Source organism: Lemur catta, chromosome 17 (assembly GCF_020740605.2).
Source record: "Lemur catta isolate mLemCat1 chromosome 17, mLemCat1.pri, whole genome shotgun sequence".
In the NCBI taxonomy this organism is placed as follows: Eukaryota; Metazoa; Chordata; class Mammalia; order Primates; family Lemuridae; genus Lemur; species Lemur catta.
The window spans coordinates 17,850,490-17,869,227 of NC_059144.1; the positions used below are offsets into that span (position 1 = coordinate 17,850,490).

General features: G+C 41.0%; 1 protein-coding gene across 6 annotated transcripts in view; it reads left to right on the top strand.

Annotated features, from left to right (window-relative positions):
- Positions 1-18,738, top strand: part of CHD6 (chromodomain helicase DNA binding protein 6) — a 139,128-nt gene that overhangs the window by 102,504 nt on the left and 17,886 nt on the right. For 5 of the 6 annotated variants that reach the window (XM_045529296.1, XM_045529295.1, XM_045529298.1 and 2 more), the window contains 5 exons: positions 2,063-2,123; positions 12,141-12,201; positions 12,919-13,135; positions 14,624-14,832; positions 15,968-17,536. In XM_045529296.1, the coding sequence (XP_045385252.1) occupies positions 2,063-2,123; positions 12,141-12,201; positions 12,919-13,135; positions 14,624-14,832; positions 15,968-17,536 (2,117 nt within the window). The remainder of the gene's footprint in view (positions 1-2,062; positions 2,124-12,140; positions 12,202-12,918; positions 13,136-14,623; positions 14,833-15,967; positions 17,537-18,738) is intronic. The other variant, XM_045529297.1, reaches the window with a different exon arrangement.

An 18,738-nucleotide genomic window follows, 5' to 3' on the forward strand; every position in this document is an offset into this window, starting at 1 on the left:
ATTTTTTAAAACAGTATTTATCTCTTAAGCTTATGATTGGTAAGCTTTTAGTTTGATCTTCTCTCTAAAAGTAGCAGATACGGTTTTGCATTGTGGCCAGGCCTGAGAGGGTGGCACAGACAAGAGCCCCTACTAACCATCTGCTCATGCTAAGAAAAGTGTGAAATGCGTTTTCCATCTGTCCTTAACCCCTGATGAACACTTTAGCTGCCCCAAAGGTGTTTCCTGTAGACAGATAATAAAGATGCATTCTGGGAGACGTTATCAAAGGCCCACATGACTGGTGATCCTAATGTTGGATTCACTGGTTCAGGGAAAACACTCCCTGGGTGCGGCACCTGAATGTGGCATAAAGCTTATATTTTTGTGGGGTGGCTTTCTTTCTGTGATTAAACAATGAAGGTAGGAAATTTTCCTGCCTCTGGGACTTGAACAGCAAGGATAGGAATATTTGGGACAAGAGTATTTCAAAGTCAGTTTTTTGTTTTTTGAGACAGTCTTGCTCTGTTGTCCAGGTTAGAGTGTAGTGGTGTCATCATAGTTCACTGCAGTCTCAAACTCCTGGGCTCAAGCGATTCTCCTGCCTCAGCCTCTCGAATAGCTTAGATTACAGGTGGAAGCTATGACGTCTCACTAATTTTTCTATTTTTAATAGAGACGGGGTCTTGATCTTGCTCTTGCTCAGGCTGGTCTCAAACTCCTGAGCTCAAGTGATCCTCCTGCCTCGGCCTCCCAGAGTGCTAGGATTACAGGCATGAGCCACCACACCCAGCCTCAAAGTCAATTTTAAAAGGAATCATGAAAAACTGATAGGTATCAGCAGTACTTAAGCTCATAAGAGAGAAGACAGGTCGCTGTAAGAGTCTGATGGTAACAAGGGCAAAATGCCCTTCCTTCTCAGCAGTGGCAGAGGAGTTCCCTTTAAAGGAAGTGACTTTTAATCACCAAACGTAAGTGATTCTGTAGGAAGACTCATCTGTGGTCTGGGGGTTGGGATATCATCAGACCTATGTTTTGTGAAGCCTTCAGTCTTAAGAGTCTGTTCTTTTGGCCAGGCATGGTGGCTCATGCCTGTAATCCTAGCACTCTGGGAGGCGGAGGCTGGAGGATCACTTGAAGTCAGGAGTTCGAGACCAGCCTAAGCAAGAGTGAGATCCCGTCTCTAGTGAAAACAGAAAAATTAGCCAAGCGTGGTGGCGCATGCCTATAGTCCCAGCTGCTCAGTAGGCTAAGGCAGGAGAATTTCTTGAGCCCAGGAATTTGTGATTGCTATGAGCTAGGCTGACACCACGGTACTCTAGCCCTGGTGACAGAGAGACTCCATTTCAAAAAAAAAAAAAACTCTGTCCTTTCATCATAGCCACATATTCGGATAACTCTTGATGGGCAGTAATTACCTTTTCTCTTACAGTAGCTAGCCTCTGAACTTGCCTCAGTAGATCATGAGGCTGCAGCCTCATCCTACAGTCTCAGTTGAGTGTAGGTCCTTGCCCGTAGAAGGGATGACACTGTTTGGTGATAGTTTCTCTCATTCTCATTGTCTCTTGAGTTTTCCCAGTAGGGAGGGAAAAATGAAGATTTTGAGCGCCTGCAGTGGAAGGGATCTACTTACCATTGGCCGCCGATATCCAAAGATGCAGAACCCTCAGATATGGAGGCCGACTAAGGGACCTAAGCATCTGCTGATGTTGGTGTCCTCGGGGGTTCTAGAACCACTCCCCCCACAGATACACAGGGCTGACTTAGTAGTGCCCATTTATCCGTGGGGAATACATTCCAGGACCCCCAGGGTATACCTGAAACCTCAGATAGTACCAGACCCTTATAAATTAGGCACAGTAAGAGATTAACAATGGTAGCTAATAATAAAGTAGAAATTTATAATAATATATTATAATAAAACTTACGTGAATATGATCTCTCTTTCTCTCCCAGAATTTCTTAATGTTTTCGGGCCATGGTTGACCAGGGTAACTGAAACTGAGGAAAGCAGAACCATGGGTGAGGGGTGCTACTGCAACTCTTGGGTGGTATGTAATGCTTTTTTTTTACTTTTATTTAGAGGCAATACAGATAAAGAAGACAATGCTGAGGACAAATTAGATGGTCTCCAGAAACAAACGGTAAGTCAAATGTGCTGTATTTACCACACGGTCTTTCGTATCAAGAGAGAAATCCCCAGCTTGGTAGTGGTCTTGGGGAACTTGATTGCATTGCTGCAGTTGTATTGCATTTTCCCCAGAATTTTATTATGAAAATTTCAAACATACAGACTGCATTGCATTTTTATTCTAATTAAACTTTTAATTTTGAGAAAACTGTGGATTTCAGATACAGTTGTAAAATATAATACAGAGAGATCACATGTATCTTTATCTAGTCCCCCCACCCCCATAGTGACATCTTGCAAAATTATAGTACAGTATCACAGCCAGGTACTAATGATGGAGTCAAAATACAGGATATTTTCATGAGCACAAAGATCTGTCATGTCACTGTGTTATAGCCATATCCACTTCCTTCTGCCTTTACCTGTTTTTTAATTCCTGGCAACCACTAATCTGTTCTTCATTTTTTTATAATTTTGTCATTTTAAGAATGTTCTATAAATGTAATCATGCAGTATGTAACCTTTGGAGATTGGCTTTTTTCACTCAGCATGATTCCCTGAGGATTCATTCAGGTTGTTGTCTGTATCAGTAGCTCATTCCTTCTTATTACTGAGTAGTATTCCTTGGGATGGATGAACCACAATTTGTTTAACCATTCATCCACTGAAGGGCATCTGGGTTGTTTCCAGTTTTGGGCTATTGAGAATAAGTTCTCTATAATAAACCTTTGCATATAGATTTCTGTGTGAAAGTACACTTTCATTTCCCTGGGATAAATGCCCAGAACTGTAATTACTGGATCATATGGTAGTTACATATTTCATTTTTTAAGAAACTGCCAAACTGTTTTCCAGAGTGGCTGTACCATTTTACATTCCCACTAGCAATGTATGAGTGGTCTGCTTTCTCTGTGTCCTCCATCCTTACCAACATTTGGTGTTTGTCACTGTTGTTCACCTGAGCCATTCTGGTAGGTATGTAGTAATGCCTCATTGTGGTTTTAATTTGCATTTCCCTAATGGCTAATAATATTGAACGTCTTTTTGTATGCTTAATTGCCATCTGTATATCCTCTTCAGTGAAATGTTTATGTCCCTCGCCCATATCTAATTTCATTGTTTGTTTTACTGTTGATTTTTTAGAGTTCTTTGTATAGTCCAAATACTGGTCTTTTGTCAGATAATGTGGTTTGCAAATATTTTCTCCCACCCTATAGTTTGTCTTTTTATCCTGTTCACATTGTCTTTCACAGAGCAAAAGGTTCTGATGTTGTGAAGTCCCACTTATAAACTTCCGCTTTTATGGATCATGCTTGTGGTGTCAAGTCTAAGAACTCTGCCTAGTTATAGATCCTGAAGATTTTCTTCTGTTATCTATATTGGTTTTTATGCTTTTTAGTGGTTCTAGGTATTTCGTTACATATGTAAAGTATCACAGTCCACTAGTAGCATCATTTCACCAGCTCAAGTATAGAAACCTTAATTCCATTTTTGTTCTTTTAGCCTCCCCCACTTATAATTTTCTTAAATATTTACTCTACATCTATTTAGAACCATATCACATAATGTTAAGTTTTGTTTCAACTGTCAAATATAATTTAGAAAACTCAAGAGAAGGAAAGTCTGCTATATTTACCCATATTTTTGTTTATCATGTTCTTTCTTCTTCCTGTTGTTCCAGGGTTTCTTCTTTTATTGTTTTCTTTCAGTTTAGAGAAATTCTTTTAGTCACCCTTTTTTTTGTCATCCTTGTAGGGTAGATCTGGTGGTGACAGTTCTCATAGTTTTTCTTTATCTGAGAATGTCTTAATATCCCCTTCATCCCTGAAGTGTATTTTCACCAGACATAGGATTCTGGGTTGATGGTTCTTTTTCTTTCAGCTCTTGAAAAATGTGACACTTCCTTCTGGTCTCCATGGTTTCTGGTGAGAAATCCACTGTCATTCATGTTGTTTTTCCCCTATAGGTAAGGTGCCTTTTCTCTCTCGCTGCCTTCAAGATTTTTTCTTTGTCTTTAGTTTTCAGATTTTTTTGTGTGTGTTTAGATTTCTTTGAGTTTATCCTGTTTGGAGTTCACTTAGCTTCTTGAATCTGTAGGTTTATGTCTTTTGCTAAATTGGGGGCATTTTCAGTCATTATTTCTTAAGTCCTGTTTCTGCCACACCCTCTTTCTCCTCCCCTTCCAGGATGCAGATGAAATGAATATTAAATCTTTTATTACAGTCCCAGGTCTCTGAGGCTCTGTCCAGTTTTTTTCCCAATCTATTTCTGTGTGTATTTAGTCACATTGAGTACTTTCTATTATTCTGTCTTCAAGATCACTGATTATTTTCCTCCTCCATTCTGTTGTTGAGCCTGTCCATCGAGGGGGTTTTTTTGTTTGTTTGTTTTTGTTTTCAGTAAGGAACATTTGGGATTGAATTTTTTGGGGGGTGGGTGGAAGGAAAACGGTATCACTCTATTGCCTGGGCTAGAGTAAGTACGTTGTTATCATAGCTCACTGCAACCTCAAACTCCTGGCTCAAGCAATTCTCCTGCCTTAGCCTCCCAAGTAGTCGGGAATACAGATGCTCACCACCATACCAGATGATTTTTTAATTTTTTATAGAGACAGCTTCTTGCTATGTAGTTCAGGCTGGTCTTGAACTCCTGACCTCAAGCAATCCTTCTACCTCAGCTTTCCAAAGTGCTAGGATTTATAGGCATAAGCCACTGTGCTGGCTCTGTTGAGGGTTTTTTGGTCTTTGTTTTTTTCCAGCTTATTGTATTTTTCAAATCTAAAATTACCCTTGGTTTTGCTCTTCTTTGGATCTTTGTTTTTTTGCTGAGATTTTCAGTTTTTGCGTTTGTGGCAAGCGTGTTCAAAATGGTCCGTTGATGACTGCTTTAAATTCTTAGATCAGGTAATTCTAAGATCTGTCACGTCAGCATTGGCATCTTTTATCTTTTTTCATTCAGTTTGAGATCTTCCTGGTTCTTGGGATAAGTAATTTTTGATTGAAATCTGGACATTTTGAGAATTATATTGTGAGACTAGATCTTATTAAACCTCGTTTTAGCTGACTTCTTCTGACACCTCTTTTGGCAGGAAATCGGGATCGGGGGCCACTTTGTTTCTGTGAGAAGGGAGCAGAAGTTCATGTTCCCAGTCTGCTCCTATAACACCTGAAGCAGATGTTTCTCATTACTGTTGGACAGAGATGGAGGTTCAGCTCCCCACTTGGTCTTTGCGGACACCATGGCTGGGAATGGGGGACCTCATTACTATCGGTCAGAAATGAAAGTTCTGGCTCCCTACTTAGCTTTTTCTGATACCACTCCACAGAGGAATGGGGTACTCTGTTACCTCCTGGAGAAGGTAGAAGTCTAGGCTCCGGCTCCCACTCAGCCTTTGCTGGTGTGAGTTGAGTAAGCCACAGACTTTTCTATATTGTTGGGCTAGAGTATAGTAGTTATTGTCTTAATATTTTCTGTGTTCCTAACCTGCCCCTTTCCTGGTACTTTGCTAGAGAAAACAGGCTTTTATTGGGGCTTTTTTTTGGTCTGCACCCTTTAGCTGGCTTCTTACCTCCAAATCTAGGGTATATAAAGCAAAAAAAAACCAAAAAACCAGGAAACTCAGCACCACATTGTTCCTCGCATCTGGATGTCTGATTTGTCCTGCTTTTTTTTCTTCACCTTTCAGAGTTTTCTTATATTTGTTTTATATTTAATATTCAGGGGTTTTAGTTGTACTTAGAGTAAAGAATCGAGAAATATGCACATCCCAGAAGCAGAAATCTATATTACATTTTGAAAATGAGTTTCTGGGACTGGTTAAACCTCACCTGGGCCCCAGCACCATTTGACCAAATGTTCTCCAGCTTTGAGCAGTACAGCAAACGTGTCTGTTATAATGTTACAGATTCTGGATTCCGGAGGTTACTGTAGCATTGTCCCCAAGTGACTCCATTTCAGGGTCTTCTCCCTTCTTCTGATCACCACCCAAAAGTTATCAATTCTTTTCAATTCTGTTCTTTCAATTCTAGCTTGCAGAACGTGTGGTATTTACTTTGGCCTCTATCAGCTCTGATTCTTAAGACAATAACAGTGGCACCACTTTCCCAAAATAGGTAATAACTATTTTCTAAAGGTATGTTTCTCTATAACCTTAAGGTTTGAGAAGCAGTGTATTGAAGCAAATCAGCATGAAGCCTCAGACCCCTGGACCTGAAAGAAGTGGGGTTCCGGTCTTGACAATTAAAATCCAAGTTCTGACATTCCAGTCCTTATATTGTTAGTTCTTTTGTCTGGAACTTGGGATGTGTTTTCCCATAGGAACAGTTCAAGTCCAAAGAAATAAAGTAATACCTTCTACTTACACGGAATTTCACTCTTTCCAAAGCACCTTTTCCCCTTGTTTAAGTTGATCCTCACCTCACCCACGTGAGGTAAGCACATCACGTATTATTGTTCTTATTTGACAGCTGAGGAAACTTTAGGCCCCAGAAGCTAAGGACTTTGCCATATTCTCACAACTAGATGACAGAGTTAAGACTTGAAATTCTCTAGATATTCTGGTATTCTTTTTTCTAGTCAAGTATTCTTTTCATGGTCAAGAAAGTACAGAGTATTTCATGTGTATATATGAGCATATACCCTTTCCTCCCAGCAGCAGCTCATAGGAAAAGGCAGCTACCAGACTAGCCTGGCTCTGACAGCTTGTCCACATCAAACGACATACTTAATAGATCAATCAGGAGGGCACTGAAGGGGGTTGTGACAGAATCAGTAAAAAGACCTTAAGTAATCTAATATAGGAGGGTTAAACTCTGGAACTACTTGTGTATTCATTTACGAAATTAATACCTGTGAGATTTCTTTTGCTCTTCAAATCCTTAAAACTAGAGTAATAGAATATAGTCAAAAGCAAATGGAATGGGAGTGGGTTCTCCCAGATTTTGAGGTGGACAGGCTATAAACAGGTTCAGCTTGACTGCTAGTCCAGGTGCTGAACAGCACAGGTAGAGGGATGGCCAGCATCTGAGCCAGCCCAGCTGCCCCACCCTGCTTCCCTCTTTCCCCAAACCTCCTGCAAGAAAGACGCTGCTGGGGCGTTTCTCTCTCCCAGCTCTGTCCTTAGGTAGATCAGTAGGCAGAATTAAAGAAGCCCAGAGCATTGTGTAAATGGCCTGTTCACTAGGGCAGTTCCCCTGAATTAAGCAGACCTGGGCATAGAAAGGAGAGCATTTAACTAACAGATTGGCAGAACCTTAGCATTGCCAGGAGCCGCAGCACACATCTGAGTGATCTCTCAGCGTGCCGTTCCCTCTCCAGCATGGCTGTCAGGAGGTCATTCCAGGTAAATTAGGGATGCCCAGGAGTTCATGGAGGAAACAAGAGGAACATCCAGTTTTTTTTCCTTTCTGATAGGATTTTAAATTATTGGGGCCGGCTAGTGACCTTAATCTCTGTAAATCTCTTTTCAGGAGAAATATCCCCAACAGATCCCTCGCTACTCTGGTGCCTGTCAGAGCACACTGTACTTTTTGTTGTCCTCTTAAAATGTGGCATTCAGAGAATCATAGAATGTTGGAGTTGGGAGAGGGACATTTGAGATGATCTAATCTACTCCTTCCCCCACCCTCTCTCTGTCTTAATATCAATAGCACTTTGATTGGTAAATGATTGTATTAATAGATTTCAGATGCAGTTGGATTCCGTGAACCTACAGAGGCCTTCTAAAGCAGCTAGCTAAAAGTTTATTTGCATTTAAAATGGTCTGGAGCTTAGAATTATAAACAAAATCTTTCTCTGTCAAACCTAGTATGTAGGGAGAATAGCATTTCTTTTAACAGCAGTAGTAATGAGAAATGGCACAACTTGCCTTAATGGAGTTCCTACTGCAGGTGGCTGTGCTGTGTCCCAGGTGCTCTCTGAAATACAAGGTCTGTGGATAGAAGGATGAAGTCACACAGATCAGAAAGAACTTGCAGGGAAATTTAGTGCCTATAATGGCCAAATTCCATTGTAAGAAAACTTTAGTTAGGGACTGAACAAACACTCTTCTCTGTGAGTTAAGAGTTTGAGGCTTCTCTGAACTGAAATACTAATATTTGTATGTAGAATACTTGCACACTTACAAAGTACATTTCCTCTTCAGTTAAGCATTATTCTTATCTACATTGTAGACAGGAGAAAGCTCAAATAGTTTCAGTAAACTGCAAAAAAAGTCTTACTGCCGGGAGGCACAAGAGCAGTGTCTCCCCTGCTCACATCTTTTTCTAAATCTTATGATCTTTCTGTAATAAAAATCCTTGAATTTTATTTTAATGGCATTGGATGTATACCTACATTCTACATGAAGCTTATACAAGAGTAGGATGCTTGATTTTCCATAAAATGGAAACCACTGTGGGTTCTGGGTTCTTTGCTCTGCCTTTGTACATCCTGTTACCTGAACAGAGAGCCCCGTGTTCTCCTGGCAAACTCCTGTGCATCCTTCAATAGTCAAGTCACCTCTTGCATGAGTTCCCCCTACCCAATTTGGGTCTGGCAGAGTTGGTGACTCTTGTTTCCCACTGTGTTTAAGCTCACTTACCACGCTGTGTGGTCACTATTTATTTATGTGTCTCTCATAACCACCAGGTTGGACTCCAGAAGGATAAAGATCCCATCTTTTTCACTATTGTAACCCTGGAACCTAGCACAGTTTCTGACACTTCAGAGACACACATTGTTTGGCTAAATGGGAGCAGACAGCTCATTGCCTGTTGCATTGGCTCGAAGGTTTTATAAGAGCGTAGAAGAAATTCCCTATGTCTGCAGGTCCCACCCAGTACGCACTGCCATTGCTACCAGTTTGCCCACACCAAAACCAGATAGAGGAGGCAGCCAGTCTTAGAGGAGCAGCCACAAGCAAGGGAGACCAGACCTTCTATTGTCAGATAAGGAAACAGAGCCCCACACCCTCAGTGTAGCTGCTGACAGTGCTTCTCAGTCAGCCTGGTGTTCTTCCATCCACCAGAGGCAATACTACTTACTACACAGTGATTAAGAGCTCATCCTCTGAAGTCAGACCTCCTGTGTTCGAATTCAATCTTTTCCACTTAACTGTGTGTCATCTTGGACAACATTCTTAACCTCCCCATTCCGCAGTTTCCTCCTGTCTAAAATGAGTTATTATAATGAATAAATTTTTTAAATGCGTATAAAATAGCATATAGAATACTCAGTACAGTATCTGGCAACTGACATGGGGCTCAGTAGCCCTTTGTTGTTGCTGTTGCTACTATTTTATTGTACTATGAAGCCTTAGAGCATGCACTGTAGTTCAAAGGTAGAAATATTGGGTATCTAGTAGTAGGGACGGTTTGTCAATATTTTCTCAGTCCGAGTTATCCTTTGATGGGCATTTGCTTTGTGCCAGCATTTGCTTAAGCACTTTACGTACATCTACTCATTGTGTCCCACAATCACCCTATAAAGTAGGTATTGTCTCCATTTTGCAAAAGAAGAAATGAGCTTGAGAGAGATCAAAACAACTTGCCCAAGGCCAGAAAGCAGTGGACTGTCGGACTCCAAACCACATGTGTTCTCAAGATGGAGAAATTGCTTATTATAACCAATCAGTGTTCTTTGTTGTTGACATTCTTGTCAGCACTGTCTGGTTCTTTCACTGTGAGATGATTGATTCGTACCTCTTCTAAGATGAACATTTCTTTCAAATTGATTCATGTAAGCAGAAATTGAGGTGGTAAATGTTAGACTGCACCGTTCAGAGGCAGGTCCTTCTGTGTACCCAGAACTCTGCTACAGCACATCACAGACTTACATTAAATTGGTTATTAACTAAAAATCTGACGTATTTTTCACTTGAGCTGCTGACAAATTAGGTCGTCTTTATTCTGTCATTTCTAGAGAGAGGACATACCTCCAAGAAAGGACAGGATATAGAAAAACACATTTCTAATACGAAAAACTTTCCTTACTTAAGAGTTTTGCTTAAAGCTATTCGTGTTTACTGACTTGCACTAGGAGAAACTGCTGGCTGGACTGGAAGGGAAACCTGCATTGCTGTGTGCCTGCCGCACGTCAAGTTGGGAGCATGCATTGTGGATTGAGGGCGTGATGCCCACATCAGCAGCCAGTGCATTGAAATAAGGAGCATGGTAGCTCTGGGGCCTGGTGCCCATGTTTCCTAGGCCGTAGAGCATTTCTCAGCTGGGAGTGTCTAGACTTGTAATTTTAGCACTCAAAGGACCTTCACAGATACCATGGGGATGTTCAAAAAGGTTCTTTCTGGCAGGAAAGTATATAAGGTATAGTAGGTTGTTTTTTGTTTATTTTTTAACTACCTAAATAGTAGGATGAGATGGTGTATTTAAGTGCCACTTGAAAATGGTATAATAGATCAGTCCTAGGTTTCCATTCTTCATTGACAGGAGATGGCAGAAGACAGTTCTGGCCCAGCAAAAGGAGATTAGCTAGTGTACCCCACTTCTAAATATGTTTTCACTCTCCAAAACAAATCTTCATCTAAGACTTCTCTTGTTGCCCTTTTTTAGATAGCTTGGTGGTTGAAAGTGTTGGCTCTTCAATCAGACTACCTGTATTTGAATCCTAGCTCTGCCACTTGCTAGCCTTGTGACCTGGGCAAATTACTGAACTTTTCTAGGGCTCATTTTCTGCATCCGCAAAATGAAGACAATAATAGCTTTTACCTCATGAGATAGTTCTGATAGCTAAATAAGATAAACCATGTAAAGGGTTTTAGGCAATGCTTGACACATAGTTCTCGGTAATATTAGCTATTATCACTGTTCTGTGTAAGAGAGAAATACATTCAGAAAATGTGCTCCTGTTCCTCTTTATCTTCTCAGAGTTTTCTCTTTTTGGTGTTTCCATTGTATCAGGGGCCCAAGAGTGTTCTGCAGTTTAACTATCAGCACTCCTAGGTGCCCGTCCATTCCCAGTGCATCTAGGCTATTGGTCTCCTGTGCTGTGTGTTCCAGTCCAGGGGACAGCAAACATTTTTCCATAAAAGACTGGATAGTAAATAACGTGGGCTTGAGGGCCATTAACAGTCTCTGTCTCATATTTTTCCCTTTTTTTCCACCCTTTAAAAATATAAGAACCATTCTTAGCTTGAGGGCCACACAAAAACAGTCTGCAGGCCGCAGTTTGCTGACCCTTTTTTTCTCTGACCCTGTGCTCTAACATGGCAAAAGCTTGAATCCTGAGGTGGTTTTGTACCATCATTCAGGTCAAAAGATGCTAGTCAAAAAGCATTAAGTTCTACTGTTAAAAATGGAGTCCAGTTGAAAAAGAGCACACTCTCTTCTCCCACCCTCAAACTCCTGCCTGTATTATATATAAGGAGTTTTTAAAGTTCCATTTCTGAGACCAAGACAGGGTTTATGAAGGGATCCATTAGGCCAGTTTGACAAATGTACCAACTCAGACAAGCTCTGTGCCTGTGATATTATTCCAGATTCACTTAGAGCTCAAGTTGTGATTTTAATTTTAAATTCCTGGGGTTTTGCACCATCAGGTCTCATGTCTGGAGCAGTCATGTTTTATGAAAATAGTGTCTGTTACTGTGAAGTTAGCTAACCATAATGAGCATAAGGGTGACACTTTTTCACAGCAAAAAACAAAAATGCAGGCACAACCTTTTTGAAATGACAGTATTAAATTGCCAGTGATTATGGTGAAGTAAATATTTAAATTCACAGCTGAAATAGTACTTGTAAAATGTAATTGCCAGAGAGAGCATGTCAGTTCATCATTCCTTAAGCTAATTCTCTACAGGCAGAAGGATTCTACATGGTTGGGGGGTTGGGGGTACTTATTTTAAATAAACTGCTTTCTGGCTCTTTTAAGACTGTGCCTAAGTAAGCTGGATTTATCAGGTCCTGTCGTAACCTTTGAGATGCTCACGGGTAGGGTGTGTCTCTTATTCATGCTTACTCCTTCTGTATTGGGGCTCTCTGAGGTGGTTTCTTCTGAGACGCAGATTTGCTGATGGGATGGCTTCGTTTATCCCTAGGAGAGCTCCAGTGAAGGAGGTGATGGCATTTTTGGTGAAAAGAAGGATGACAGCCGGGCAGGTGAGACTGTATCCTTCTGAAGGCAAATAAAAGTAAAGTCCCAGTTTGTTGTTATCCTGGAGTTTATATGTGATCAAAATGCTGTTTTCTAAGGAGGCTCTTTTAAAAAATTGACCTTCATCAAACTCCCTTGTAGTCACACACGTGGAGCTTTAACATGGCTCTGGCTTCCTCTACCTGACATTGAAATTCAAAAGTGAAATAAATGTTGTTAGTATCTTAAGTTAGGGTGGCGTATGAGGGGGAAAAAAGAAATTGTGATTTCATTTATTTATTTATTTATTTATTTGAGAAATGTTTGGGGGTTTGGTTTGGTTTAGCTTTTTTGGTTTTGTATTTTCTGAATTCAAACATGAGGCTTTGGCAGTTGGAAGGACCAGCTACACAACAGCCCATACATAGTTCTATATGGAGAAGGCAACAAAGTTCTGTGCACTCCTGTGCTGTAGAACAAGGTCCTCAAATCAGTTCTGTCCCCACAGAAAGGTACCTATGTGTTTGACAGGCACCAGAGCCAATCACAACATAAAGCTTTTTCTAAAGCAAGATTGTAGGCCTTCTAGCAGTGTCTAGCTCCTGGGCCAATCAGTTGGCAAAACAGTAACTACTTTGATTAAGTTATTGAGTCAGCTTTGTTTTTATTTAAACAAAACGAAAAAACAATCACCCTGTTTTAGTTCTGTTTGTAAATACTAATATCCTCACTGATGTTTGAAGCCCAGGATGGCTCCGACCCAGACAAATCACCCTGGCCAGTTTCATCTGCTCTCACAGCTCGTCTCAGACGTCTGGTCACTATTTACCAGCGCTGCAACCGAAAGGAACTCTGCCGACCTGAAATTCTGGGACCAGGTAACCAAGGATATTGGGTTCAAGAAGAGATGTTCAGGAGAACCTCAGAAATGGACCTCATCAACAAAGAAGCTCAAAAGAGGTAAAAGCCAACGGCCAAAGGGACATGCTGAGCTGCCCACTGGGTAAAGGTGACAAAAGGTAAAGCAGATAGCTAGCAGAGGGCAAGTGTATCTCTCTTCTCATGTGAAGTTAGGTCGTCTCCAGAATGCATTAGGTCAACCTTCACGTGTGAAGGTATTGTCATGGTGATGGGAGTCTGATGAAGTTTAGGACACCCTCTGTTCACAATTCCCAGACTTTTATGATTTTCCAACTTGACACTCATCCCTCAGTCAGACCCCAGTCTTTGGGGATGTGGTTTAGAAACACCACACTGGAATATTTTAGACCCCCTAGTTCTTTTAGTAACAAAGGGAATAGTGTTCATTGAAGCTGTCTTATTATAGCTACAAGCCTTTGAAAGCAGTAAGTACCATGAAATGCAAGCCCAGAAGGAAGGTGCAAATTACCAGGAGTTACTTGCCCATCTGAGAGTTAAGCTAAAAAAGACTTACAGAAGGCCAGCACAGGCTGGGGATGATGCCATCAGAAAATATCAATGAAACCACAATTCTTTGAGTCCTTATAGCTCTCTTTCCTTCTGATGAAATATCCAGTTTATCAAAAGAAGATTACATAGCAAATTTAATTACTTCTCCATACTCTTTCTGACTTTATGAAATTTGGTAATTCAGGGAAAGTATTTCTCCCACCTTGCACAGCTCCAAAGAGAAGAACCAGAGCCCCTTCTTCCCTGCTTCTTACTCTTCCACTGAGCCCTCACCCTACTCCCCATTCCTAGTTGGACTCCTCCTGGGGTGGAGAGTTCCATGCCCAAGAGCCCTTCATAAAGACTATGCTGGTATAGAATTATCCACCTCCCTTAAGTCGTTAACTTACTTCTGTGGATGTAGAAACTAGAGGACCTTTGTGTCCCAGAGAAGGTAATTGATGTGGGCAGCCCATCTACATAAAACCAGGAAGAAAGCCCATGTGAGATGGGGAGTCGGGATGTGTGCACTGAAGTAGTCGCTTCCCTTCTCTGCACCAGTTTCTTCATCTGGAAGATTAGGAGGATGAATGTAATGGTCTAGACCGTTCTCTCCAAGATTCTCTGACTCTATGTTGTTGTACAGGGGAAAAAAATAAGGCAAGATATTTAAGCATATATAGTATCTTAAAAATCTTTATCTTCTAAAAGCAGAAGTTAATAACTAGATAATTCCTAAAATTAACCAAGAGATAGCAAGTATGCACACATGGTTTAGAAATAGGCAGGTAAATACCAGAAGAAAAAGCTGAAGATTTGAAAGTGGTTACCTCTTTGGGAGTAGGATGATAGGCTGTTTTCATTATAAGCCTCTCAGCCCAGTTTAACTTCAATAAAAATAAACAACAAAATAGACAAATCAGTTCTGCCTACTTTCTTGACTTCATGGGCTTTCATAGTTGGCATTCAATAAGTAGTTGTTGGCTTTTCTTAAAAAAGGAAAAACAGCTCACTCTCCCTTTCTGATTAAATCTCAAGGTGGACTAGGAGAGAACAAGCAGACTTCTATAGAACAGTGTCTTCCTTTGGTGTCGTTTATGATCAAGAAAAGAAAACTTTTGACTGGACACAGTTCCGTGTCATATCCCGTTTGGACAAGAAGTCGGATGAGAGCCTGGAACACTATTTTTATAGTTTTGTGGCTATGTGCCGGAATGTCTGTCGTCTGCCCGCGTGGAAAGATGGTGGTGAGAAAACTCTTTGTCAGTATATTGTCAGATGAGACAAGGAAAGAACATGCTGATTTTCGAATTGCAGAATTACTTTTAGTATAACTATAAAGGTAGAGTCTATCTGAGGAATTTAGGTAAAGAGAAAAAGGTTTTTAGAAATTCATGAACTTCTAATTGGGTCCACTCTCTTAAAATAAAATATCTCTCCCAAAATGATACAACTCCAATGAAAGTTGAAATTCAGATTATAACTTCAAAGACATATTGAGAGACTACTATTAACTACTTTTTCGAAAGTAAAGTTTTTTAAAAGTCAACATCGAGATTTATTCTACTCTGAACTTTGTACCTTCCTTAGATTAAATCTTAATGACTTTAAGTGTTGTCTTATAAGTATAGAACATAAATGGCTATCATATAAATATCCTCTGATCCAATAGAGAGCCCTCTTGAGAAATCTATTCCTAGTTGGCATTTGTAACAGCTTCCTTCCAGTCTCTCTTCAGCCTCGTATTTTTAGATAAACTCATTCTAGACTATGTGACCATATTTTAGGAAAGCTAAAATAAAACTTTGATCCTATCCAGGATGGGTTCAGGGCTGATGACAACATGCACAGACATTCTAACCTTTTTCCCTCCTCGCCCATGTGTCATGGTTAAAGTGTTTTCATTCAGGCCAGGGAGCTGGCTATGTTGGAAAGATCTGGACCTCAGAGTCACATTGACAAGACCTGGATTTAAATCCAGGTTCTGCCATCTTGAGCAAGGTAGCTTATCTGAGCCTATTTCCTCATCCTTGAAACAGGCATGATGATGGTAAATGGTAGGATTTTTGTGAGGATTAAATAACATATATGAAGTACCTAGTATAGAGGCCACATATTATATGCTTATTCATAGGGAACTGATATTATTTCAGGACTGGAGCTTTCATGCTCTTCTTTCACCCTCCCTGGGTATGTTCTTCTCTCATAAAAACATTCCATTCTCTTTAGCTTCCCATTTTAGCAAGGGCCCACACACCTAAAACTGCCATGCTGAGGAGCCAGGGAGTTAAACTGTAAGACCAAATATTCGGGGGCTCAGGTAGCAGGGAGTGTCCAAGGGCCACCTTAAGTGATAGGCTCTGTGTTTCCCTTTCTGTCCAGGTCCCCCAGATACCACCATCTACATCGAACCCATCACTGAGGAACGGGCTGCAAGAACTCTGTACCGCATTGAACTGTTACGGAAGGTCCGAGAGCAAGTGCTCAAGTGTCCTCAGCTGCATGAACGCCTCCAGCTGTGCAGGCCCAGCCTCTACCTCCCAGTCTGGTGGGAGTGTGGGAAGCATGATCGAGACCTGCTCATTGGCACCGCCAAACACGGGCTGAACCGCACTGATTGTTACATCATGAACGACCCTCAGCTGTCCTTCCTGGATGCCTATAGAAACTACGCCCAGCATAAAAGATCTGACACTCAGGCACCAGGAAGTCTCTGTTGCCTTTACCAAACCAACTCCAAATTATATGAATCTCTTACATATACTCAAATGAGTAGGACTTCAGAGACCCTTGAAAATGAACCTGAGAATCTAGTGAAAATAGAAAGTAGAGATGATCATCTCAGTCTGCCTGATGTGACTTGTGAAAATTTGATTTCTAAAGTTCAGGATGTCATTTCCATCAACCGTGATGAAAGTCTGCTGCCTGAGTCCTTGGAGAATGTGATGTATGGTAAGAAGGGGCTCAGCCGAGAACCAGGCTCTTTCCAGGAGAGCCCAAGTACCAGTACGGAATCCAGAAGAGATGCTGCTGCCATCTCGGCAAGCCAAGATGAGAATTACCAGCCTGGTGGCCAAGAGGTAGAAGTAGCTTCAGGCCCCTCTTTTTTGAGTAGCTTAGAAACTAGAGTAGCTGAAGTGAATATTAAAAATGGAAAACATTTGTTGATGTCTACTTCAGAGGAAGAAGAGTTCTGCTGCAATGTGGCAGGGCCAAGACCTGACGGCGTCGGGCCACTAGAAACCAAGTGCTTAGCTTCCCCTTCCTTGGATCCAGGAGGCGAAAGTGGGTTTGCAGATATGTGCAATCTTAGTGTCTGTGACTCCAAAAGAAACCTGTCAGCAGATCAGCAATTAATTGATTTATTAGAAAACAAAAGCTTAGAAAGCACATTGATTTTGAGTCAGAACCACAGTGATGAGGAGGAGGAAGAGGAAGAAAATGAGGAGGAAAACTTAGCTGTAGCAACAGGCATGAGGGAAAGGCCCGAGGTATTACATCTCACCGAGCCCGCTACTAACATCCCAAGGGGAAAGAACCGAGGCTTCCATGTAAATGCAGCCAAGAAAGGGAGCCTGGAGGTGGTAGACCAGATTCCTGGGCCTCAGAGCGCTTTCCCTCCCTCAGCCTGTCAGTGTCACTGTAAACACGTGGAAAGGTGGACATGTGGCCTCGAGAATGATGAATTTGAAATGGAGAAACCCGAGGCTTATAAACCAGACCTGTACAAAAGCAAAACCAATAATATCACCGTGGAGGGGGAGCCCACCGCTACCCCATCAGAGCCATTCAAAGTGAAGCATGAGCTTTTGAAAGAACCTTGGAAAGAAAGTGCAGAGGGAAGAAAAGGTTTCCCCACATTTTTTCTTGAAGGAAGTGAGCTCAAATCAGAAGACATGGATTTTGAGAATAAAGATGATTATGATAGAGATGGAAACTGCCAGATTCCAGGTACAGTATGTAGGGTCTTGTGGTGTTCTGGATAAACCAGTTCTCACATGACAGGGAGCTTGGGGAGAGGGGTGTTCAGTGGTTTTACAGCTTCTGAAAGAGACCTACCTGCCCTCACCATCTGTTTAAAGCCAAAGGTCACAGGCCTTGGTATGAAGATGAGACAGAGTAGCTTATTTATTAACTTTGGTCATTCTAGAAAATTGAGGATGTTTGTAGACAATCTCAGCACCTTTGCTACATCAGCCATGTGATCTGGGCAGGGGCTTGTGTGCCTTTATACAGTAGATGATGAATATGGCATCAAGGGGAAATAGTTTATTCCTCTACTAGATAAGGTGCTTCAAAATGGTTAAAGTAGAACAGTCTTCAGGATCCTGCAATTTGATATAGGTGCAGTTACTTTTTTCAGGAACTCAACAAAATACATGTAAATTTGATCTCTGTTAAGGTGAGCAAAAATAAAGCTCCATTTGTCAAGTCATCATCAAAACCCTGTGGTTTAATATCATTGCATTTGGTTTAGATTTCTTTCAGTAACTCAAAAGAAACAGAAATAACAAAGTTTACAACAAAAAAATAAGTAGGTTTGATCTTTTTAAATAGGGAAATCTTAGACAAGGGTTCAAATTAGAAGGAATTTCAAAATGTTAGTAAAAGAATCTAGGTGACCCTGCGATTCTTTATGCCTTGCAAGAATATATATACAATGATTAGGGATCCTGACCAATAGCAACTAATGAGTTTTAACTGTTGTTTTTATTTTTTTAGATCCAAGAGGGCATATTAGCGTAAACAAAAATAGTTCCATTTGTCATTGTCAAAAGAAAACCAAAGAACAACTCTGTTCATGCCTGGTCCACTGCTGGGTGTGGTACTCAGGGGTGTGGACAGGCACAGCCTCTCCTTTCTGGGGCAGTGATTTTATGTTAAAGAGGGAAAGAGAGAGGAGCTAAGCTAAGCTCCCTTGAGTTATCTAGCTTCTTTTTATTTTTAAACTTCCCCCTTCTTGGTTTTAGTCATTGTGATTACTGACTATCTTGGGAAGGGTTCTAAACCCAAATGAAAATTTACACACTAGCTAAGCTAAGGACCAAGAAGCTGACTTGAAAGTAGCTTGTGAGATTACAAAGATGTGGAAACAACCCAAGTGCCCATCAATACATGAGTGGATTAATAAAACGTGGTATATGTATACCGTG